The 26,832-nt window shown below is 30.9% G+C and overlaps 1 protein-coding gene across 1 annotated transcript; it reads left to right on the top strand.

Moving 5' to 3' along the window:
- Window positions 1–8,350: 8,350 nt before the first annotated feature.
- On the top strand, window positions 8,351–26,255 carry Alg7 (Alg7 dolichyl-phosphate N-acetylglucosaminephosphotransferase). The gene is made up of 8 exons (XM_067271067.1): window positions 8,351–8,620; window positions 14,954–15,074; window positions 17,072–17,285; window positions 20,660–20,806; window positions 24,188–24,272; window positions 25,099–25,287; window positions 25,351–25,591; window positions 25,965–26,255. The coding sequence occupies exons 1-8, from the start codon at window positions 8,478–8,480 to the stop codon at window positions 26,028–26,030; spliced, it is 1,206 nt and encodes a 401-aa protein (XP_067127168.1). The 5' UTR covers window positions 8,351–8,477; the 3' UTR covers window positions 26,031–26,255.
- Window positions 26,256–26,832: the final 577 nt, after the last annotated feature.

Here is a 26,832-nt window from a genome sequence, read left to right as displayed (position 1 = left end):
TTCCCCGGAAATCTATGCAGTTTACATTATCACATAACCGCGATCTCTGCCGGGTTTTGCGAAAGATCTGGTAAGGCCAGAACCGACACAAATCAGTTAAAGTTAATTCTATATTATTCGGCGTATGTCCGCACTGTTAAACAGTCGATACATACCTCTACGGCAGCGGTTCCCAACCTTTTTTGACCAGGGACCACTTTGATTTCATTGTTGTTATCAGGGACCACAAGGTTTAAGAAAAATAAACTGTGTCAATCTAAAAATAAACTTTAATCAAAACTGTTAACATAAGAAATCGTTAAACTCAAGAGTAACATGCTTTAACAGTACTATTATAATAGAAAACATAATATTTTTATTAAAATTTAAATTCAGTTTGTATCAATGTGGGAATAATAATTTAAAATGAATAAAAGTTTTAAATCTTTCGCGGACCATATTTTAGCTCTTGCAGACCACTGGTGGTCCGCGGACCACTGGTTGGGAACCGCTGCTCTACGGACACTATATGTGAACATTCTTCTTTGACCTCTATCTTACAAGAGGTAAAAATTATTTTGAACAAACCACTAGGGTTTCGCGAACTTTATATTCGGATGTTTTAGAGATGTTTTTCTTGACATTTAAAACATTCGAAGAGGAACGTCTCTAAAACATTCGAATGCCCTCCCTCATTTCCTCTAATGCCCTCTCCTCCCTCCCTTTATCATTCCCTCTAATGCCCTCCCTCACTCCCTCATTCCCTCTAATGCCCTCCCTACCTTATTCCCTCTAATGCCCTCCCTCCCTCATTCCCTCTAAAACATTCGAATGCCCAGTAGGGTTCGCGAAACCCTACTGGTTTGTTCAAAATATTTTTTACCTCTTGTAAGATAGAGGTCAAAGAAAAATGTTTACATGTAGTGTCCATAGAGGTATGTATCGACTGTTTAACAGTACGGACTTATGCCGAATAATATAGAATTAACTTATACTGATTTGTGTCGGTTTTAGCCTTACCAGACCTTTCGCAAGAACCGGCAGAGACCGCGGTTATGTGATAATGTAAACTGCATAGATTTCTGGGGAAAATCCTTAAAGATTTGAAGTCTTTTCTGATATTTTTTAGTTGGCTGAAGATTCAGTTGGCATCTGATATAAGCAGTGGCGTGCCGTGATATTTGATGATAGGGAAGCCGTGTTTCTGTAAGAAGCCGACTTACAGGGGCAATCAATTAATTGCGCGTCAGGGCCCGTTCGTATTCGTTTGTTCGATAAGCCAGTAAAAACCGTATACTTCTTTAAATGTATTTTTAATAGATTATCTGACATACTTAATAAATAAGAAAGTTCAATATAATTACCTCCATTATTAGATTCAATAAATTCCCTACGCCCTCTAAATGCCAATTCTTGCTTCGAGAAAAAACATACAACATCTATTAATTTAGATATATCTATTAATCGTAATTATCTTGTTAAAATTTTTAATATTTATTTTATATTGTCTACCAATGTTAAATTCTATTCCGCTTTGATTTCCAAATTGCTTCAATTTTACGAAAGAATCGTCATTCGTCATAAATTTTATCTCAAAATGTCGAAATTCTTGTCAACGTATTTATATTTAATTTAGGCATTGGTCTTTCTCTTTTAATAATGTTTTCTTTTTCATTATATGGTCTTGAATCAAAACTTTTTTAAAATAAATTTTTGAATCACTAGCCACGATATAAGGGCTAAAATTATGATTATAAAAAAAAACTTACTTGGTAAAACAAAATGTGTGACGAATATGCATGCCTAGTACAAAAAATTCTTCAATTGTATGAATATACTTTTAAAGAAACTTATAATTAAATATAACTTTGTGAAGAAACGTACATAAAAACAACAAAATATTCTTTACTTTTTAAATCTTAAAACAATCCACTTATAAGTTAGTGAAATAGCTCCCTACGAGTGGCTAATGAATGGAATCGGAGACGGTCCAGGTAGGTGTGTGCGTGCCAAATCCCGAGGGTGCCGATACCGGTCAATGTCAAATGCCTCTTTTGTCGCATCACTAGTATTTATCAAAGGACGCGACAGGGCTGGTGTAGATTTCAGTGGCGTGCCGTCATTGGAAGCGGTGGAAGCGCCGCTTCCACCTTCCAATAACCTTCCCTTGTATTTTCTAAAATATAAATTTTCACGTACTTTGAATAAATTAAAATTAATATTTTATTATAACCGCATTATGTATCTTATTACAAATTTCTATACTACATGTGAAAAAAACGATAAGATTGCTATTGTATATTCGAATAATCAGTGGCGGAATGGAAGCGCTTACGAGACAGCTTTCACGGCGAGAATAACTGAATGGTGTAAAGCAGCCAGAGGGCATTGGCGCATGCGCTTTACAGAGCACCAACCTCAGCCGGTTTAGCCGGTGGATGCTACACACCATAACGCTTTCAACGATTCTATTCCTTAGTTAGCCACTGGCAGGGAGCTGTCTGATTACGTGAATTGTTTAAGATTTAAAAAGTAAAGAGTGTTCAATGTTATTTTTATGTACGTTTCTTCGCAAAGTTATACTTAATTATAATTTTCTTTTAATTATACTGTAATTATATTGTCAGAAAATCTTTAGAATTTTTATCACTTTTAAATGTTAATAATTTTAATATTATGAAAAACAATTTTTCCAAGCGTGTTTTAATTCTTTGAATTAAGTATATTATATGGGAAATTTTTTGATTTATCTAAATTACGTAGCGAATCGCAATATTTATATTCGTGTCCGGACTATATTGACAAGTAACTCTTAGACATAAAACACATTATAATTAATGTCGATCCGAACAAAGACGTACTAAAATAATTATATAATTTAATATGGTTAATTTTTACGAGACCATCTACCAGTGGGTCTGCTGAGCGCAGTTTTTCGACCACGATGCGAATTCATACATTGGCCAGGAACACTCGGTCGGAGGAAGATTGTCGTCGCTAGCGTTGCTTTCGATAGAAAAAGTGCTTTTAAATACGTTGATGGAGTCGACGACCAGCGACTTTTATGATAAAGTAATTAACGACTTTGCCGAAAAAAATCGCCGAATAGAGTTAGTTTATAAAAAATAAAAAAAACAAGGTTTTCTATTATTGTTTGTATCGTGTCAATTTGTATTATGTATGTATTATTTGTATTTTAGAACTAAAATACGTAAATTGTTTATTTTTGTCATTTCCGGTATTTGTTTAAAACTTTTATGGAAATGTCATGTACCGGACAGGTCTGACCCGTCACAAAAGACGCGAAAAAACGGTTAATTTAGAGAAAAATTGATTAGTTTAAAAAAACAGGTAAACGTCATTTGTAGTCGGACACTCATTGTTTATATCAAACTGCCAGGCGGAAACCATAAATCGCGGAAGGAAGTCGTCCTGTCATCGGTGGAAGATCGAATTCATCTTCGATTTTCACTTTTCTTGCGCTCCAGGTAAGAATCTCGTTACGTTTAGTAACCAGGGACCAACCACTCGGGAAGCGTGATTGAGGGAGAACGACCAATCAAATGGACGAAAGAAAGAACGGAGATTGATATAATCCCTGACAATCGAGGACACCTTGCACTCGGTTAACGTTCCGAATAATCAAAACGCCGTATGTCAACGCGCGCGCAGCAAAAAAAAAAAATACAATTTCTCGTCTATTGTGCCAACCCGTAACCCGTGCCACTTCGGACTTAGACCGTGTCCCCGACGCCAACAGAGGAAGTCTCCCCGTGCCCTACAGACTTGTCAACGCCACTGTCCCGGGGCCGCCACCGATCGACCATCGAAAGAACCACATTGACGCCCGGGATGTCCGAACGGCCGATTGTTTTAAAGCAAACTATCTTGTACATAGTATATGTTTGTTTTATGTTTTTTTTTTTTTTTTGGTCGGTTTTTGTCAGATACGTCTCTTCCGCCACCACGCACGAACGAATGGACCCTAGACCATCACTAACGCACAATTAACTGATTGCCCCTGGAAGTCGGCTTCTTACAGAAACACAGCTTCCCTATCATCAAATGTCACGGCACGCTACTGGTAGATTTTAAACGTTTCTCACCATAGCTGTAAAAATCTAAATATGTTAAACTTAACAGATTGTCCGTCGTTCGTTTTCTAACTAATTCGTTTTAGGACCAAGTGTTCACGGAAACTTCCAAAATTTACAACTTTTCGGTCACTCTCGTTGAACTGGAAAAATTTCTGTCTTTATTACATCTAATATTATGAAGAGATCAGACCCCACTGTACTCGGCAAGAGATTGGCTCGGTTAAGCTTCTGTTTAAGTAAAATTTCGGCTCTTTCATCGGGGTTTTATTTATGTTTCTAATTCCCTAATCGCTTAATTATTTAACTACTTCTTAGTAGAAATAAGTTGAAACCAGTTACTTTGTACTTGAATACCTGTAGTCTTGGGAAAACAGTGGAAAGACAAATTTTTATGACAACGGATATATAAATTGTAAATTTAAGGAAAATAAATTCTAGAGCTTTTTTTTGTACCATTGTATGTCTCATTCATTAAATTTGGTTGTAAATGATGCTGCCAAAGTAACAGTTAATTTTTAACACTGTACTAGAATTGTACACGTTTTTTCTGCATCCCCTTACAGATGGGGCATACTAAATCGCAATATCACCGGTTTAACATTGAAATCCGTAAGTAATATAAGATGGGAGAGCTGAATAAACGCGGAATAAATATATCAAATATTTTAATGGAGTTTTTTTAAACTCCTGTCAACTATACAGAACTATCATAAAAACATGCCAGTAAACTCCTATCGGTTGGGTTAAATTATAAATCTAGTCTAGGGTGGGCAACCTTTTTTATAACGTGGGCCAGAATAAATTTTACGTTTTTTCCGCGGGCCGTAGTAGTTAATTGACGCCTTCTCGTGACTCGTAATTTTTTTAGTCTGCAAATATGAAATAAATAAATAAAAAGTTCATTACTACGTTTATTTCTCTTATCGTTTTCGAAAATTACAAAGAATTGGAAAAATAACTATTAATTAGTTATTTTTGCAATTTAATAATCTATTAAAGATTTCGCGGGCCGGATAGGAACTTTTCGCGAGCCGTAGCTGGCCCGCGGGCCGGGGGTTGTCCGCCGTTGATCTAGTCTACTCGTGATTCACATAATCGGGTGAGGGCGGCCGAATATCTAGCAGGCAGGCGGCTAACAGCCCACAACCGGTCCGGGATATAAAATTAGAAGCTTTATGCGTGTGTTGCTTCTACCAGCTAAACCGGGTGAGGTTGGTGCTCTGTAAACCGCATGTGTCAATGCCTATATAATCTGGCTGATTGGAAACTGACCCGGTTTCGACATTCCTTCCGCCACCGAATAATTCGAATATACAATAGCAATCTTATCGTTTTTTTCACATGTAGTATAGAAATTTGTAAAAAATACACAATGAGGTTATAATAAAATATTAATTTTAATTAATGCAAAGTACGTTAAAATATGAAAATTTATATTTTATAAAATTCAAGGGAAGGTCATTGGAAGGTGGAATCGGCGCTTCCATCGCTTCCAATGACGGCACGCCACTGGATATAAGGAAATATTGATACGCCTCACAATCTCTTCTAAAAAAATAAAAAAAAAATTCAGATTTTTGTTAAGCCTCATAATATTTAAAATTGCTATTTCTATATTTTTTTCCGGGAATAGAAAGCCCGATTTATAGACTTTGTAGACTTTATAGATTATATTTGTAAGTCTTCAGTTTCAGTATGTACTTATTAAAAGAAACTATTAAAACATTTAATCAATTTTTTTATATATATTTCAGATAAAGCAAAATACAGCGTGGTAGATTAATTCTTAATTTTCTCCTTATTTTGATGATCAATAAAAATGTAAATTAAAACTGATCAGTATGTTTTTGTCGATGAAACTGTTTTATATTCCACAATAATTTTCAATAATATATACGCATATTAATTAAATTCACTACACGTGTGGGCACTGAAATTCTTCACGACCATCACGAATTTGTCGAGAACACTGCGAGCTGGATCAGTGACACACTCAGGACGTAATCTTGGGAATCCGAGTTGAACAGATAAAAACTTTTTAATGCGAATTCAATAACATTTCCATTTTATGTGACCGCTAATTCATAAGTCGGTTAATGTTACCTATGGTTCCAAAATGGCGGCTTGTCTGATTCCAGGAAGGAAACAGCGGGGACGCACGTTCTAGGCTAACCTAACCTATTCTAATAATTTTGTTGGTAATAATTATGGTAATTTATTAGAATAGGTTAGGTTAGGTTAGAACGTGCGTCCTCACTGTTTCCCTTCTTCTATTTGCTGGAATCAGAGACGAGCCGCCATCTTGGAACCATAGGTAACATTAACCCATAAGTCTTATAGAAGAGAAGAAGAGACGACACGATATAAATATAAACATACAGAATTTTAATTAGGAAAACACTTTTGAAAAATTTTGTAATGTTATTCTTTCCTTTTTTTCGTTGGGGTGCCAGGGCATCTTGACCCCTCTCTGGGTGTTCCACTGAGCTAGATTACTAATTTATTTAAAGAAATTAATTGATTTATTTTTAAGTTTCTTTTTTTTAAAGAACGAACAAAATTGCAATAAACAATAAATGCGATTTAAAGTGTAGATCTAATGATAAAATAGTAGTCTAATTAGTAAGAAATAAATCGTAACGAAGCACGTGGTAAGCTGTCAAATAAATTCAAGACAAACCCGCGTGTTTAATTCGGTAATAATCATAGAAACAAAACAACTTAATTAAAAAGTATTTAAACTCTCATCTCTTCATTTTTAAAATTAAGGAAGGATTTTGTTCGATTTGACTCTAAGTTCTATAAATCTGTTTGGACTTCTTTAAAATACAGATCTTAATACACGAAGCATCTAGGTTTGGTTTAACCATTTACCTTCTGCGATAGACTTTACTCCCGGTCTTCTGCCCATAGATTACAACGTGCCATCTTTCCATATTGGCAATTGAAGTTGGCAGTTGCCATATTAGCAATTGAAAATATTAGTGAAAAAAAGCGGATCGATGTAGAACCCGCCGGACATGCGGACAGTACCCTCGAAAAGGTAATTGTTCGCTGCAATTCAACTAGGTTCGGATAACAATAAAAACATCCGAATGGTAAAACTGAACTTTTTTGTACTTCGTAAACAATATAGTTATTATTTTATTACACTCCCGCTATATAACATGTTCTCACAACAGACAAAATTTAAAATAATAATAATTAAAGAGTCTAATTGCTTACGTTAAAATGACCTAGAGCCGATTGCCCATTGTGGGCCTCGCCGAACCTTTTTATCAAGACCATTATGGGTTCGACCAACGGTACAATGGGACGGCCGGGTGTTGAGGACGGACATAACCGGATGGAGCCAAAATTTCCTGTTTTTTTTTTTTTTTTATCCGCCCAGATTCTATCTCGAGTCTTGTCTTGTCTGATGGTTAATATGGAGATTTCAGTCTCTTTGGCTACTTTTTTTTTTTTTTTTAACTCTTTCCGCCCTGTGGGCACTAAGAGGGCCTCTTTTAGTAGGCCCATTATGGGTTCGGCCAGGCCCACAATGGGGCGACCGGATGGTGAGGGACGGGGCCCGACATATCCGAACGGACCACCCCCCGAAAAATTCCTGGGGATTATTCGACCCGTTCGGATTCGATCCCGGGTCCCCCAGAGCGGTAGGCTGCCACCTTTACCGCTCGGCCATCCGGCCGTCTCTCTTTGGCTACTATCTCGGGTCCCCCAGGCTGCCACCTTAACAGCTCGGCCATGTAGCTGTCATCCAGGGTGTGCTTGACAAAGAGACCTTTTTAATACCAACAGAGAGAATAAAGTTTATTTTATTATTCAATAATATATCAGGGGTAGGCAAGCAATAGTTCAGTGGGAGCCGAAATGTAGGTTTTGCAAAATGCATGGGAGCCGCAGTTCTGTACTGTCGTGGCGGATAGTATGGTAAGGCGCGCGATTTTATTATATAATATAAATATATTTAAAAAATATTGAATTTTTTTAATAAACATATTTTCACAAAATTATAAAAATAAAATTGTAAAAACAATAATAAAACAACAGAAATTAACACTTTCAGCAAGAGTCGCATATAACTCAAAAAGAGCCGCATTTGCCCATGTCTGATATATATTTTGAAGATTATAACTTATTATGATATTTTATAATTTACATAAACATGTTAATACAGTATTTATAAAAATTTTTAGGAATTTTTCTTTCTATCAATGTTATCACGTGATATCTTTTCTCCAACCAGAAAACATCTGATGTGAAGCGTGACGTAAGTTTAGTCGATCTTTCCGATCAGGTGTATGCGTGGTTTAAGTGCCACGGTGAAACGTTTTTGCTTCAAATGGAACTATTTATTACAAAACTATAGCTTTTTGTTTAATATTAAATATATAAACCATGATTTTAACAATTATAACTAGTTTTGTAATGTCTGTAGTAGGTTTTATAGCTACTTTCAGAATTATACCGAAATTTAGAGAAATGTTTATAAAGGCTCACTTATCAGGAATGGATATGAGTAAAAAATCTAAAGAGCTTATGTAAGTTTTCAGTTTTATTTCGTTGCGTTACCGTAAAACAAATTCAATAATGATTTTACAAAGCTAAGATACAAAACAAGTGTTACACACAATACTTATCATGAAAACATACAATTACATCAAAGTATTTAATGCTGTTTTACTCACATTTGATAATGTAATATTCGATAATTATTAATTTAATAGTAATTACTGAATATCAAATGAAAGTACTGTATGCTGACTGTTTTTCATTTCTCCTGTAACGTCGTGTGCATGTATTCTTATACATATAGATTATATTTATTGATTTTATAAAAATCATTACATAATAAACAAGATACAAGAAAGAAACATTAACAGAATGATTAATCTGTTTCCAAATTTCATTTGTGTATATATATACAGTAGGTGGTCATATTATTAGAGCCACGATGTAAAAAATACATTTTTTCAACTTACACCAGAATAAAAGCATGAAACTAAGAAAAATGTCTAAATTTCTTTATTTACTTATTTCTAAGGGGTCTTATTGATAAAATAAAAATACAAATCAGGTGTTTATATTTATATTTCTAGAACTAAAAATAAATGTAGAAAAATATATTGATATTTAATGTTTTGTTGAACTGCCTTTTGCAGCAATTGCTGCTTCAATTCTTCTAGGCATACTTTGTATGCATTTCAAGCAATTTTTTTTTATTTCTTTACTCCTGTGCCACACTTCTATTAAACGCTCTATCAATTGCCGCTTGTTGGTGATAAGATTCCTGGAAACTTCTCTCTTTAGCAGCTCCCAAAGGTTTTCTATAGGATTAAGGTCTGGGGAGTTTCCAGGTCATTTCAAAACCTCAATTTGTTTATCTTCCAGGTATTTTGTGACTATTTAGTCTTGTGGCAAGGAGCAGAGTCATGCATAAACAAAAAGTCACCATTTGGATACCATTCCTCAACTTGGGGAAGCATCTTGGTGTCTAAGACCTTCATATATTGGTCTTGTCTCATTGTGCCCTCTACGATGTACAAGTGGCTAAGGTACTGGCCGCTTGTACATCGTAGAGGGCACAATGAGACAGGACCAATATATGAAGACAGACCACACCATAATGCTTAGAGGGTGTTTTACTCTTCTTACTATACAGTCATCGCGGTACTTCTCCCCAATTTGTCTCCTTACAAATTCTGATTTATCAGACAGAATCTGAATCAAAGACTCGTCAGAGAAACAAACAGGAAAAAATCAGCAGTCATTAAAACCTTCAAAATATGATAAAAAAAAAGGCATTTAATTTATAATTTGGTACAAAACCATAGATTTACCTTTTCCCAATCTTGAACAGTCCAGTTTTTGTGATCTTTTGCCCATTGCAATCGCTTCGCCATCATAGTGGGTGTAAGCCGCGGTTTTTTTGCTGGATGCCGACACGCAAACCCAAGTTCTTTAAGACAATGATGAGTTGTCATTGGTGATATATTTATATTAGCATCCTGAATATTTTTTACCAACAATTTCAGAGGTGTCTTTCTGTTCTCCATACGGATATTTCTTATTTGACGCTTATCTCTGGGTGTAGTTATTTTTTTTCGGCCACATTTCCCCTTTCAGTTCAAAATTAAATCCACATTAGTGTCGAGTTTCTTCTTAATTCTATCAACAGAAGGTCTTGAAACGCTTGCAATTGATGCAATTTGTCTATTTGAATGCTCAGTATTTAAAATGAGTTTTAATTTCACTAATTTTCCTAGGGGTGAGGTCATTAACTTTCCCTATGACTAAAATAACCTAAAAATAATGAAAAGCTCATAATTGTAACAACTTTTATATAAAATGGCATTATAACATCATATTAAACATTACATACCTTAACAACAATATTATCCCCACAACAAGTCAATAAAACGTTTTCAAAACACAAAAACTATGAATTAAGTAGATGGTACTCAAACAGCGACAAACTGTTGAATGACTGTTATCGCAAAATGGAGTGCTATTAATGGTTATTGTTGCCAATGATAAAATAATCAACTAATTTGAAACGTAAGTATCTGCTAGGACCAAAAAAATAGTAATAAGACTTGATTATGAATTTTGTATTGAAATGTTTACAGTATTACTGATTATTTGTCAGTTTTAACAAGTGGCTCTAATAATATGATCATCCACTGTAGGCTGAATAGAAATTTACATGGTATAGAAAATAGTTATTGCATGTGAAGACGTGGTTGAAAAATGTGAAATAAATATACAAAATTATATTAGATTAAGATCGAACATGAGAAAATATGTGGTGGTGTTTAGTGTCTCTAATTTAATTTGATTTAATCATAATTACTGGATAATATCTGGTTCGGTGATAAATGGTTTTTATTTGCCCACGAGTTGCATTGCCGTGTACAATCTGCTGAGGTGGGATGCCTCCTAGGAGAACTTTCTATGAGAAACTCATCCATGTTTAAGTGTTACAAATGAGAAGAAAATTTGGAAACTCCACATGGCCAGTCCGTTGTCAAGGCATGAATGAAATCTTGACCAACTACCAGTGTTCGGTAGTTTTATCTACTTGGCCACTGGTGAGCAGTGACGAACGGCCTGCGAGTTCTTAATATGTGTCCCCGAGGCTTTGGCAATGTAATTTTATTTTCTTGTTTTTTGCCTCGTTCCACTATGCAATCTTAATTGGCTGATATTTGTGACATATGAGAATTAGCTACATATTAGGTAATTTGTATATTAGTTTGCATATCATTAGCATATATTTACTATTTACCTAACAATATACTCCAATATAACAATATACTTATAAGAAGAAAATGTATGCAGCTTGCAGGAACCCTACAAAGTTCACTTGCAGCTTTCATCCAGGAAAAAGGTTCTTAACTGATGTAGTCTCTTCAACATTAGACATCTTCAATAGACTGGTTATTATTAATTACATCTAAAATAAATAATAAACGAATGGTTATTATTTACGATAAATGTTGATAAAATAATAGTTGGTGAAATAGATTAGATTGTTCAATAACAACATACAAATGAAATTGAATTAATTAATCGAAATCCGTAAAAAGTAAATTACTAAATTTATAAAACAAAATGATCTTTATCAAATTTATTTGTAACTTTTGACAAAGATCAAACAGATAAACAATAGTCACCAAGAGATTGAAAGTATGTGAAGAACAGTACAGATAGTATAGATTAACACAAAATGGATCTGTATTTTTTCTACTTCATTCCTTGACAACTAGGTAGAATTTAATTATTTTTTCATATGAAAATTGAAAATTAACTTGCAGTCATATATTGTACCTGGCTATTAATATCAATAACATGAGTATTAAATGTTGTTGGGTATGAAACAGGAATATTTTCAGGTTTTTCAAAAAAGGAAAAAAACATGTAAAAACATTGCATTCATTTGGAAATTAAATTAAGAAAATGAGGCAAAGAATTCATTGATGTATTCATATTTGCAAATGTGAAAAAACAAGTTTATTTTGAGTGCTTTGAATGTAACCTTATAAAGGTAATGATTTTTCTAATTGAATATGATCATGTAGAAATAATTTTTTTTTTGTGTGGTCATATTCAGTTATAGAAGCTGTCTTCCTGATTGTACTCAAAAGTGCTTGAAGTATGGCTTGTTTTTTCATGTTTTCTATTTATCTTTCAATTTTATTAACTTCTATATAAACATAATTGAAAAAATCAAAGGGTCATTATTAATAAGTTTTTGTCATCTGCATAAGCAAGAGATACAAAATTTAGGCAATGAAGTTTTAGGTTGATGTAAATTGGAAAATTAGGGAATTCAAAATAGATTTTTATGAAATATTAGAACTGGCAAGAAATCTAGGAATTTCAAGTTTTAATTTAAATTTAATTTCAATAGTAAAAAAAACTAGGACTAATGAACAAATCAAAGAAAAGAATGCATAAAAACATGTAATAATACTGTAATTAACATATATAGGATTACAAAATTAACAGCTCATCTTAGATAGAAAAATAAATTCATTTATATTGCTTATTTCAAAGCTCTTTAAAATAATGTTTTAGTTTGTTGTAGTTGGCATGTTTTTCAGACCATAATGCTATTCAGGATATAATTGCTTAGTGAAAAATATAAATATTTATAAAAGTATATTTCAAAAATTTTAAGCACAGCAGAAGATATTGTAATAGATTAGTAAAATTAACTATTTTAAGTGTAGTAATTACAAAAGACAAGCATTATAGAGAAATAACAAATCCAAAGTTTAATTAAAATATAAAGTTGAGAATTTGACAACAATAAGTATAATAATATAAAATACTGTTGGTGTTTAATCATCTCTAGAAAAAGCTTTCAAATTATATCTTAAATACAGAACCAAATGAAAATGCAGTTAACCCTGTCTATCTTGAATCTTACAGGAATGAAAAAAATTTGAGATAGACAGGTTTCAAGATATAGAGATTCCACAGTAAGCAGTAATAGGTTTGATTGGAGATACAGTATGTTATTACTACAAAAGCAAGTACAGTATATACTTGTATTAGGTATAAATATTTTTGACATACCTTAATAGAAATAGTTTGTCAATAGTTTCTGATGTCTGACTTTCTTCAGCCAATGAGATGCAAGCCAATTTAATAGCCAGTGAAAGAAAAGCAGCATTAATTGCAATTATGTACTGTATTGCAAGAGATGTTCCTGAACTACAGTTTATTCTATCAATTTTAGTCATCAAATTTTGAAATTGTAATTGACAGTCCATGATTTGAGGTATACAGGTTTTGGGAGTAAATTATTTCTATAAAGTTAAAACATCTTAATACTGAGAAAGCCTTGTGTACCATCTAATGATTTAGCTTTTTAACTATTCCTGCTTTTTTTTGCTAATTTTTGACTGTTTTGCATTATTTTCTAACATTAATAAATTTAAATAAAATAAAATTACATATTATTTTTATTTTTTCATAGATTTAACATTGTGTTTATAACAATGTTGCTGTTGTTAAACATTGTTGACCATTATTTTGGCTTTTATAAACAAGTTAATTGGAATGAACTTTATCCTGAATGAACTTGCAGTTTAGAAAATGCAAAGAAGTAAACTAGCTTAGTGTGTCTAGTGTTTCTTGGGCCTTTGAGGAGTGAGGTTGTGTTGGGAGAAGGTGATAAAAATAATAATCTTAATGATTAAAGTGTATATTTATTGACCTAAGCATTTATGATAATGAAACTGCAGAACACAAAAAAATTGATTGACTAAAGTCATCAGGAAGTGGGCTTTAGGGATGGTTGGGGGTGAGGACCTAACAGTATTTTTTCTAAGGTGTCAAAGAATATTTATACCAAATTTTTGGTACAGACACATTGGATGGTATAGAATCCTTTACGCAACAAATATATATATAAAGTTAAGAATGGGTCCCTCAAAAGCCTGAGCTGAATGCTGAATGCACACAGCTAGTATATGTTATAAAGATTTTCAGATATACAACTTTATACATAAAGTAAAAGATCAAGATAAATAGAATGATCACAAAAGATAAACTGATTATCAGCAATAGAAAAGACTATTTGTTAATTCTAATATTTAAATTTTAGAACTTGATTATGATATCTGAATTCAATAATTTTATGCGATGCTGTATATTATAAGATTTGTTCTAAAAAAAAAGGGAGAATTCCCTGCATAGTGATTAAGTTCAATATTAACATATGATAAGTGGTAAATTTTTTAAACAAAATAATGATTGAGGAATTGTATGAACAAAGGGCACCTAAGTTAAATTTTGATGTTTTCAAGAATTCTTGCAAAAAAACAAATTTTTTTTTTTTAATGAGGTTTGTTGTGAAGTCAGTTAAGTGTGAATTTTAAATACATTTCAGTAAAGTGCCTATTATAACAAGGAGAATATCCACATCTTAAAATTCTATTCAATATGTATAATAAAATAATAAAATTGAGAAAGATATCTAAATGCACTTAGCTACCTGCCTTATTCCATAGAACTTTTCAATTGCAAATTGAAAGATTGCAAACTTTCACTATTTTAAATTTTTTGATACTTTAGTTTGAATTATGTTTAAATTGACAATAATAATGACATATGAATTTTTAAAATGTAATTATTAATATTATAACAGTTTAAATCTTAAATTTACAATAGAAAATAAGGAATTTTAGTTTTTGTTTGATATAAATATGTACTTTGATACTTTTTAAAAATAAAGATTCACATTTAAATGAAATTATTAAAAACATTACTGTACATTAATTTTATTTAAATGCAAATTTTTATTTAATAATAAAATTATGTAATTACCCTGTTACATTAATGTTTTAATTTTTCTTTTACAGTCCAGAAGCAGCAGGTGTCATTTCAGGTTCTGTTTTTCTTATGGTGATGTTCCTTTTTATACCTATACCTTTTATTCAGTCCTGGACTACAAATACACATGATCCATTTCCTCATGATGAAGTAAGATTTAAATAATTCAATGTTAACAAAACTTCTAATCAAAATTTGTACTATTTAAATTGATTTCAGTTTGAAGTAGTCTTTACAGAATAATTATGATAATCACTGGTATTAATATTGAAAAACTTTTCAACAAAAAATAAACATTATATTTTATTGGAAATTGCAATATGGTACTTATTTTATGATAAAATTTAAAATTTCTTTAAAATAATTTTCCAATGTATACTTTATCAAATATATTTATCTTCAACATAGAATATATTTTAGATGACCTAATTAGTATGATGTGTTATTTTCATTAAAATATAGACATTAAAATTCATGAAAATGCTTACAGTATACCATAATAAATATTATCTGAAATCATTTTGTAAATACTTTGCATTCATTTTATTTATATAAATACATAAAAATAAATGCAACGTGTTTACAAAATGTATAAAATTTATCTACTTAGTTACTCATATAATTTGTTTTACTATATAACATTGCATATTAAATTATGTAATAACTCAGAAATATTATAATTCACTTTTAAACCATATTTTTATTTTCATATGTTAATTTTTCAGTAAGACAATAATAAAGGAACATCTTTAAAAGTATTGCATTTTTTCATAATTTTATACTTATTATCTACTTATTATCTGTTTTTAATTATTATTTTTTGAAAAACAATAACGTTCATTCTAGTTAAAATATTTTAGGTATTTTCCATAATTTTATAACTTTTTCTATTTGTATATGCTTATATATTTATAAAATAGCTTGCAGTTGTGTTGCAGTAATAGAAAATCTAATGCAACCTAACCTAAGGTTTTGTATGATGTATACTAATTATAAATATGTAAGCAAATTAAGTTTTACCATGAAACATACAATAAAAAAAGCACTGAGAAGGATATCAGTAATCACATATGAATACTGAATATGTACATGTTTATAGGTTTGAAATAATAATATACAGAAAATAGACTTTTTATGATATGTAAGGGTTTATTAAATTGGTAACAGGAAATAGAAGAGAACTGAGTAAAGTAGAAATAACAGGAAGTTTGATATCAAAAAGGAAGGTGAATGGATGCATTGAATTTTTCTATTACTGTAACACAAATTGAACTGGTTACAAATTGATATTTGAAAAACAGAACAGAAGCAGAAAGTTAAATTATAACTGATTTTAAATTTTTGCTAATTTGCTTTATAATACGCGAACATTTAAAATCAAATTATATATCTTAATAACAAAAAATTTTTATAAGATATAATTAAGAATTTTCTTATTTTCTTTTTACTCATTTTTCTTAAGATATAAACTCTTATATTTTAATAAGAAAAATATTTCACAGGAATGTGAGCTATAAATATCTTAAAAAGTTTTTAGAGAAAAATTTTATTTTTAAAATAAAACAATACTTTTTATTTACAGTAGAAGTTTGTTAATCAAGCACCCAATAATCTACAATGTCTGATAATATGGTATCCTTTAAAAAAGCATCTGGAATTGTCCAATAATAATCCAGCATGCTAGTAATCCACAATCAATATTTGGAACAGAATATGCTAAAGATCCTGGACAAAAATATAGTACATGTTTAGAAAATAAATATTATATTCACACAAATGATTATGAATGTTGATATTGTGCAATAGAGTATTAACATTTTTAGAGATTTTTCAGTCATTCTTAACACTGCACTGATAGAGTCATACATTGAATTGTCATCATTGATTAAGGTGGGTATGTGTAAACAAATCTAAAGTAACACAGCAATGTGCATTGCTACAAAATATACAGAAATATCTAGTAATGTTCGAATTACTTATAACTTATCAAATTTTACAAAAGTAAAACACATTCAGTAATCTGACATTTTCAATAATCCAGCATCACTCTAGTCCCATAGGTTCTGAATTAGCAAACTTCTACTATATTATATAAGTAAAAAATTAATAATTCAAAACTTCTAATACTTTATACTTATTGTTTTCAGTTTGTCAAATTGGTTGCTGCTTTACTTTCAGTTTGTTGCATGCTCTTCTTGGGATTTGCAGATGATGTCTTGAATTTGAAATGGCGTCATAAACTTTTATTACCAACAATGGCATCTTTACCATTATTAATGGTCTATTATGTTACTTTTAATAATACAACTGTACTACTTCCTAAACCTTTGCATTGGTTATTTGGAACAGATTTATGGTTAGGTAAATATTTTTTTGTTTTAAATATTTATATTTGTGTGTGTGTATATATATATATATATATATAAGTTATGATCATAAACTTATAAAAATGTAGCATAAATGAAATTTGATATCTTGATTATCATCATCTTGTATTTGATTGAACAAACAAGTTCACATCACATATTATTACCATTATTTCATTATTCAAATGTATAGTATTTACAAGTATTATTTCAAATGTTCATAATCAGGTTTTATTTAATAGTTATCAATATGCAAATTTTTGAAATTATGTTTTATTTATATTTTTTAATGAGTTTTTCTTTTTTTATAAATTTTTACTTTAACTAAATAAAATTATAAAAAAGGAAAATAGCAAAATGCTGGCTAGTTCATTTAAGTATTAAAATAACATGATACTTTTAATGAATATTTTAATTTTTCAGAAATAGACATAAAATTCTTTTGAAATACGAAAACAAAATTAAAATAAATAATAATTAGCTGATTTCACAATAAATGTAAATTTTACTCAGTTTGGAATGGCTGGTGTTTTTATTTAATGCAAACTTTTTCATCATCATTTTTATTGAAGAAATTATTTGACATAAAAGATGTCTAATCCAATCAATTTTCTTTCCATAAAAATTTCTGGCATATGGACATACAATATTAGCATACATGCTACTCTGGTTTACAGTTGTATTAATTATATTATGGATACATCATATATCATGAGTTTATCTTCCTTCTTACTTTGTTCTAAAGTAATACTGAAATAAAGAAAATGTGTATTGTGTTGCTTTAGAATTTCATACATGAGGCCTAGAACGGCAATGTGTAACATTCTTTTTAATGTTGTCTATAGAAGTAAATATGTTTTAAAAAATGTTCTAAAATTTATTTGTTTTTTATATAAATCCTTATGACTAATTGATCACTTGTACTGTAATCTGTAAATGGCTACTCGTAACTTAAATTTGTGTTGCCTACATATTTACGCTATGTAAAGATTTTTTTTACGTTATTTTGCATAATTTTTTTTCTGAAGCTATTAAATGTACATGTACAATAAAGTTTTTCTCATCAATAGTGAAAAAATTAAATTGAACAAATATTCTTAAATTTATTAATTTTATAATTGACTAACTTGGAAACTTTTAAATTATCATTTATAGTGCAGGTTGTCTTCTAATGCAAATCAGAATCTTTTCCAAAATTCATTAGAAACAAGAACAGAAACAGTATAATAAATTCTGTATGTGATATTATCATTTATGAAGAATTACTTGTTGCTTTGATTGTTAGATTGAATTTTCTTTTTATTTTATCACTTTTTTAAAACAATATTCTAATGTTTGAGTTTCAAAGTTTTGTGTTCTACACATGAAGATTAATCATTTTATTGTAAATTGTTTTGAATCTTAAGTAAGTTAACTAGCTGATATCATTGCATTGTGTCGGGTTGCCGACAGGGTGCAAAAATGTCAAGAGGGTTGAGCAGTCGCAAAGGGTTGGCACTGAGACAGACTCTAAGTTACAAGTGTGAAAATTCGAACCCATCGGAACCAAACGCTAACAATAAAATTTTTTATTGCTTGGTTCCCACAGAGAAAAAAATGAATCATGAGGAACAAAAACCGAATAGTGCTGGTTGGTGGAGGAGAGGAACGTGACCGAGAAGATAAAGGGGTGACGAGAGAGGGAAAGGGGGTCGGTTACGTAGTGTTCGTTAAACAGTCTGTCTGTCCCGAGGGAACTCGACGTTGTACGAAAGGATACCCGAGCCGAGGATACCTTGAACTTGTGACAAGACCTACTCGGACCAAGAGGTATGACCTCCCTGAATTCGTGTGAACTCTCCCTCCGGGTACTATAAACTTAGGTGACGGTATCTCGCCCTCATTTGTAACTGTAGCTTTTAGTCTTAATAAATTGTTGTTGTTTTTATAAATTTTTAATGTCATTTATTTGAGTATCGCTGCTGCTCTATCGTTGGACCCCTCCACTTCCTCACTCCACTCAGCGTAACAAACCCGAACCGCCATCTTGACCGTGGGCAGGTCTCACCAACCTGTTAGCCGAGAAAAAGGAGGTGTGACTCTGTCCACCTCCTGGTGCACCCACACAAGAAACCGTTTATTTGGCACGAAAGAAGTTTACAAGATCTCTGCGATCTTGGAAGTTCTACATTGGCAGCAGCCTCTGGGTCTTCCTCTCCTTTTCAAGATAGTCTCACTTTGGAGTGTCCCTGGGTCGCAAATAGCCAGTTCCCTCAACGTCTCAATGACTCCAAGACAATGCGGTCGACTTCCATTGATGGAAAGATGTCAATCCGAGGTCAGGAGACGGAGACGAAGATGGGTACGAGACACACACACACACACACACACACACACACAACAATAGATCCGTCACTTGGAACTTTTGGAAGAAGAAGCCATCGCATCCTTGAATTTTCAGGTTTTATCTGATTTCCTCTGATTCTACTTTCTGATTGCTCTCTTCTTGTCACCTGGTGACAATTCGAAACCTTTCAGGGGCACGGAAGAGGTTAAAATTGAAGTTTAATTCAATTCCTATCCGGAGATAGTCAATCTTTGTTTTTTTTATTGTTCTATTGTTTAAAAGTTTGCATAGTTTTCATTAAAACTATTTCTAACTTCTATTTTTTTCTCAAAAAAACATAATTTTGTCCTTAAAAATAAATGATTTTAACGCTAATTTCAGTAAGGTTCAGACCTGTCCAGAGCCTCACAATTGTATTTTATTTAATTATTGTAATCCTTATAGCAAAAATATAAAATTTTGAAAATAAGATCAAAAATAAAAATTTTAAGATAAAATTTAATTTTGAGTTTACTTGTAGTTTAAGAATTTTATATTAGTATAGTAAACCCCTCACTAATTCAGACTAATAGATGTTTAAGGTTGTCCAAATTAGCAGGATGTTTGATAACTTGGAAGGGATATATACAGTAGAGTAATTTATTACAATCATCTCTGTACAGAAATTTTACTGAATTTATTACAGGAAGTCAGCTCAAAAGCTTTCTCAACAATAGAGTATATATCAATGTACAGTCTTTGTAACTTCAATCAATATAACTTACCAACTACAGTAATATAATGCACAAAGACTTCTGAATATCAAAAACACATGTTAATTATGATTTTGTTATAATTGTAATTTCTCATTAATTATAATTTTTCTATTGTCAAGTAATTTGAAATTACTATACAATTTTTTGAAAAAGTTTATCCAAATTATGTAAAGTCCAAGTTGGTGGGGGACTTTGTTGTAAATTAAATTACTATTACTATTTTTTAAAAAGAGTGACATATTTTTATTAATTTTTAAAACAAAATTATAAATTCTTATTTCAATTTAGGTCCATTATATTATGTATATATGGGAATGCTTGCTGTATTTTGCACAAATGCAATCAATATTTTTGCAGGAATTAATGGTTTAGAAGTTGGTCAGTCAGCAATAATTGCTGCATCAATAATTATCTTTAATATTATTGAATTATTTGGTAAGTAATTACATTTTTGAATATATTTTATTTGTTTGATATTTAAATTTTTATATCATTGATGTTTTACAAACTTTTTTAATTATAAAAGTTTAATGATCAGATTTAATAAAGAAGTTTATATTTACTTATTTTCGATTAATATCGGAGATATATACAGTGAAACAATGAAAGACAACCATTCATTTTAGGAGACTGTTTCCAATATGACTAGTTTTCTTTAGAATGAAATTTTTGTCCATATGACCAAAGCAATTTGATCATCTCTTTAAAAAGACCACTTTTTTATTCAACCAATAACCATTCTCTTATTGTACAATAATGCAAAACACTTCATTTTAAATAAGTGTATGATGAAAACATGGTCTAAAAGTGAAAAACTGTACTATATACTGTATATTCAAAACTGCCTTTTAAATACAATTTTTTTTGCAAACAAAATAGCCAGCAGAGAACAGGACAACAGGGTAGCTAAGACAAAGTTTACTGTTAATCAGTGGCGTGCGATGACATTTGATGATAGGGAAGCTATGTTTCTATAAAAATTTTAAATACTGGAAATGACAAAAATAAACAGTTTATTTATTTTCATTCTAAAACAGATAATTGACATGAAACAAAGATATAAGAACTTGTTTTTATTACTTTTTATAAACTAACTCTATTCAGCAATATTTTTCACAAAGTCGTTAATTACTTTATCATAAAAATTGCTTGTTGTTGATTCCATCAAAGTATTTAAAAGCTCTTTTTCTATTGAAAAAGAGCTTTTAAAAATTGTCGTCACTAGCGTTGCGCTAGTGACGACAATTTTTCCTCTGACTGAGTGTTCCTTGTCAACGTATCAATTTTCTGCATGGTTGAAAAACTGTACTCAACAGACACACTCGTAGATGTGATAAAAATAAAGATTAAATAAACATAAAAATTAATGATATTAAATCATATAATTCTTTTATGTCTAAGAATGACTTGCCATTATAGGTTGGACATGAATATAAATATTGCAATTCACTACATAATTTAGATAAATAAAAAATTCTCCATAAAATTTACTTAATTTAAAGAATTAAAACTTGCTTTGGAAAATTCTTTTTCATAATATTTAAATTAACATCTAAAAGTGATAAAAATTCTAAACAAAACTCCAACAAAACCTAATAACCAGTACAAGTCTATTTCATTTTCTACGGCGAACGTTTTCAGACTCCCCTCTGGGTCCATTCTCAAGCCTAAATTCTCTTCCAATAAGTGTCCGACAAATCGAATACTTAATACTCCTAATCGTGTGCCATTCAAAAATTCAAAATTGTTCCATTAGCTTCTGTAGAACATTTACCCAAAAAAAAACGATTCCCAAGTTCACTTTATAAATCTTAAAAACTTAAAAAATCTTAAAAAGCTCAAACCCTTCAATAAAAAGACCAGCAGTATCTTTCCTTTCCTTTACTCCATATTTGCTTTTTGCAGTAGGGCCTGCCGTGCTAGCGACAACTTCACTTTGTCTTTTGCATTTATTGGCTGGGATGATTGGAAGGCCTTATAAATTTCCATCTGCTTTAACCATTGAATTTGATCTGCATGCTTAGTGGTAGCCAGTAGTTTCGCGGCCTTGAAGTTTGGGATGATTTCCGGATCTGATGCATAAACCATCAATGAGGTGTTAGCTCTCCCATGTACAATGTCCTTCTGGTGCTCTTTCCATCTTACTTCCACCGCTCTTTTGGTGGATCCAATGTACACCAATTCCCCTTTTGCATCTATTATCCATTACTGGGATAGCGTATACCCCAGGAAATTTGTCCCTATTTGGTCCATCCTTATCATTCCGCAGTAGTTGAAGCATAGATGGGCATCGCCTCTATGCTATGTTGAACCCTTGTCTTTTCACAATTTTTCTATATAAAGGTGCTAAGATTGGGTTGTACGAAAGGGGTACGATATTTTTTGCTGCTTTCTCATTATTCCCATTACCCGGTGGATCGAGACGGCTGCCATTTTCATAATTTCTTTCTAGTTGCTGTACCAATCTGCTGTACCCATGCTCTTTTGCCACTTCCTGCAAGTATTCAATTTCCTGCTGTAATGCTTCCTGTGTGGCACTGTGGGTGTGCGTTTTTTTAACCAGGGACCTGAATGCTGCCATCCTATACCTGTACGGGTCACAAGAATCTGCTGGTATGTAAGTTGAGCTGCCTGTGACTTTCCTGTATACCGCTGTGTGTATCCCGTTTTTCGCTATTTGAATGTCTATGTCTAGAAAGTGCACTGCCTTACTGCTATGTTGTTCCATCTCTATAGTAAGGCCGTAACTGTTGTCATTCATCTGTTGTAGGAATGAAACAACATCCGGGTCTTTCTTCCATAGTATTAAGACGTCATCTACATATCTTCTATACATAATGATGTTCTGGCTGAACTTTGGAATTATCCTCTCTTCTAATTTTCTTATGACTAGTTCACAAATGTCCCCTGATATGGCACTACCCATGGGAACTCCCTTACCTTGTGCATACGTGTTTCCTCCAAATTGAAACAACGATCCATAACAAATTAAATGCACTAACTCTAGCACTTGATCGTGTAGTTTACCATCGTTCACTTGTTGGAGCAAAAAGTCCCTAATTGCACAAAAACATGGTGGCAATTTGATGGAAGGGTAAAGCGCACGGAAATCCAATACTGAGATGTGTTCTGTACGGTCTGTATTCCTGATTTCTTCTACTAATTCTGCTGCACTTGTTACTGAATACTGGAAAAGAGGACAGTTGACAGCACAGTCCTAGCAGCATTTGCTAAGCAACAGGAGATCACGGTACACTGGGATAGTGCTTCCATCATAAAAGCCACTAGATCTAAACAGGCCGTTAGACATTTGGAGAAATTAGAAATATATAGGGCACAATTAACATCCCATTGCATCAACCACAGGACGCAGATGGGCTATCGTCTGCTTGGAAATCATTCATTGGATAACGTAAGATTGTGATATTATATATAGTTTGTCAAGAATCTGCATTTTTTTGTCAAGAATTTGCATTTTTTACCGTTTATCGGTACATCGTTTTTGCATAGTCTGCGCAATCACGAGAATTCTTTCCATTCTCGTGATTTTGTAAATTTGAATTTGGTTCGTTCTTTTTGTTTTTTTGTTCGAGTAACTGAAGAAGACTGATGAAATCAGTTGAAAACGTTTTTATATAGTTAAACTTTTGCTGGAATTTAAGAAAGGTGTTGTTTTCTCTTTATTATACCAGTTCCAGTAGGTTCGTTATTCATTTCTAATTTATATTTGTAATTTTTTTCTAGATTTTTAATGATATTTTTATTTTTCTACTTAAAAATTTTATAAATTTTATATTAAAATTTGTATATTTTTAGGTGATAGTTGGAAGGCACATTTATTCTCACTTTATTTCATGATGCCATTTTTGGGAACCACATTAGGGCTCCTATATTTCAATTGGTAACTATAGTTTTATAATTTGTATTAATTTATTATAAGTATATCAAACATTGCAAAGCCTTTAGTTAAGAGATGGCACCTAATGTCTACCTCTAGTAGCAAATTACTTAGTATTAATCATTAAATTAGCAGAGTTATAGACCAATTATTTAAAGTGTTTGTTTGGTTGTGTTTCTATTTACATATCATAATTTTGGTGTTAATCAGCTTGTTGGTTGGATATATAGTGTCCTCTGAATAGGACAACTTTAATTCTGATCACCTAGTATATTAAAACAAAAGTATGTATATTAATAAAAGATAGAAAAATTTTTAATGGAATTACATTTTTCAGATTTGTTTAATGATTTTTGAAGTTCTACTGTTTATATAATAATCCCAACAATCACCTATTTAGTCTATAATATGGCTATAATCAAATAATTAATACAAATAAATTTGGTACTAGGTAAGCATTAGGCACCATCTCTTATCTAAATTAATAATTATTATTTTAATAATTTAATAAATAATTTAGAATCTTCTGGAAGAAAATAACTGACCCGGGGCGGGGCTTGAACCAGCAGCCTCCGCTTGACGTGCACTGCTACCAATTGTGCCACCCAGACCCCAAGCCAGCCTTTGCTTCCAAAAGTCTTTAAATTTTGATATAACCTTCTACGGTTATATTAACTCATTGGGTTTTGAGATGTGTATTATGTTATACTGTTTAATTATAAAAATTATTTTTAATGGTTCTATAAAATATGGCTTTTAAATGTTTGCCATGGGAATTTATGAAAATGATTACCTAAACAATTAAGGTATGTTAATATATATTTTTTAGGTATCCTGCTCAAGTTTTTGTAGGTGATACTTATTGTTATTTTGCGGGAATGACACTAGCAGTTGTAGGAATATTAGGACATTTTGGTAAAACGATGATTTTGTTTTTCATACCTCAAGTCATTAATTTCATCTTTTCTGTTCCACAAATATTTCATTTAGTACCCTGTCCTCGGCATAGACTACCTAGGTAAGTTCATTGAATCTATATATTCTGTTTAAATATTCGTTTTAATTTTGTCTTTTTAACTAGATATAATGAGAAAACAGACAAACTAGAAATGAGTACATTTCAGTTCAAAACTAGTGATCTACATCCCATATCAACTTTAATATTATTTATATTTTATCATTTGGGATTGATACATTACAAATCGGGGATCAAAGATGATAATATGGTGGAATGTAGTAATTTTACTTTGATAAATTACTTTATAAAGGTTGCAGGCCCTATTCATGAAAGATCACTAACTTCAGCTTTGCTAATTTTACAAGTAAGTTATAAAATTTTTACAAATAAATTCATAATTTAATTTAATTACCAATAATAGTATCCTTTACAGAAATTTTTAGACTGTTAAATACATAGAATATTTAGTAAAATTCATATTCATTAATTGGAAATTTTACCATTGATTTATTGAATATATGTTTTTCTTCTAATAAAAATTATTTGAAATATTTATATACTGTAATATTAAATGAATGTTTTCAACAACAGATACTGTTTGTTTTCCTGTTAGTTTAAAATTATTTCAAATATTCTAGAGGTGCAAGAAAAAATAGTTATTCTTTATATAATTAGAAAAGAAATAATTTGAATAATTTCTATTATTATTTTCATTATAATTATTTTAAAATTTTCAGATTGTTTGCAGTCTATTTGCATTTGGAATCCGCTATGGATTAGCAAAAGTTTTCTATGATTCTTAAAGCATTTCACCAAGTAGGCCTAAGCACTATATAAATTTGTCTACACAAAAACAATAAAAATTTAAACTCTTTATTAGAATATATTTTTTTAAAATACATTTTTATAATATATTTAATGATCACAGAAAAATAATTGCATTACATTACAATTGAAATTGATTTCTTGTTGGAGAAAGGAACAAACTTGTTGTAATTTTATCATTGAAATTAAATTGAGAATCTTTATTAATTGTTGATTTTCTATAAATTGTATTATTATTAATATTGATAAATAATAATTGTTAATGTTACTATAACAATAATTTATATAGAATATTAATATATAATTTGAAAATCAAAGTATAAAAGATAAGAATTTAATTATATCACTTTGCTTTTTAAAAAGTATTGTTTATATCCAGTCATTTTATCAGTTTTGCATATTTCACAATATTATTTTAAAAATGTTGGTATGTGTTTTTTCATTATTAAATAAAGATGTTTAAATAATTTTTATAAAATAATCTTTTGAGTTTTTTTTATATCTTGTAAAAATGTAAGAATAAAATGGCAATGAAATATAAAATAGTTTATGGTAATGTAGAATTGTAGATACAAACTTAAAGCATTCACATAACTAAAGCATGATTTAAGGTATTACTTAAATAATTTTCTTTTTTATCTGACAAGAGAAATTTTTTGTTTAAAATTTAAATCTAGTGTGAAGATAATATACACATATACAGCATATATTATTTCCTGCCTCAACTTAAATTTTACAGAGATGATTTAAACAGTTTTTGTACTTGTTATGTGTAAAGGT

Source organism: Centruroides vittatus, unplaced genomic scaffold, assembly GCF_030686945.1.
Source record: "Centruroides vittatus isolate TY-2023 unplaced genomic scaffold, ASM3068694v2 contig_391, whole genome shotgun sequence".
Lineage (NCBI taxonomy): Eukaryota > Metazoa > Arthropoda > Arachnida > Scorpiones > Buthidae > Centruroides > Centruroides vittatus.
The sequence above is the reverse complement of the archived record's forward strand: the minus strand, read 5'-3'. Positions and strand labels throughout refer to the sequence as shown.

Bases quoted from the DNA above. Each gene is read 5' to 3' on its own strand.
- Alg7 (XM_067271067.1), top strand. From the start codon at position 8,478: ATGATTTTAACAATTATAACTAGTTTTGTAATGTCTGTAGTAGGTTTT. The intron at 15,075-17,071 runs GTAAGATTTAAA...TATTGTTTTCAG, and splicing joins ATCCATTTCCTCATGATGAA to TTTGTCAAATTGGTTGCTGC. The intron at 20,807-24,187 runs GTAAGTAATTAC...GTATATTTTTAG, and splicing joins TAATATTATTGAATTATTTG to GTGATAGTTGGAAGGCACAT.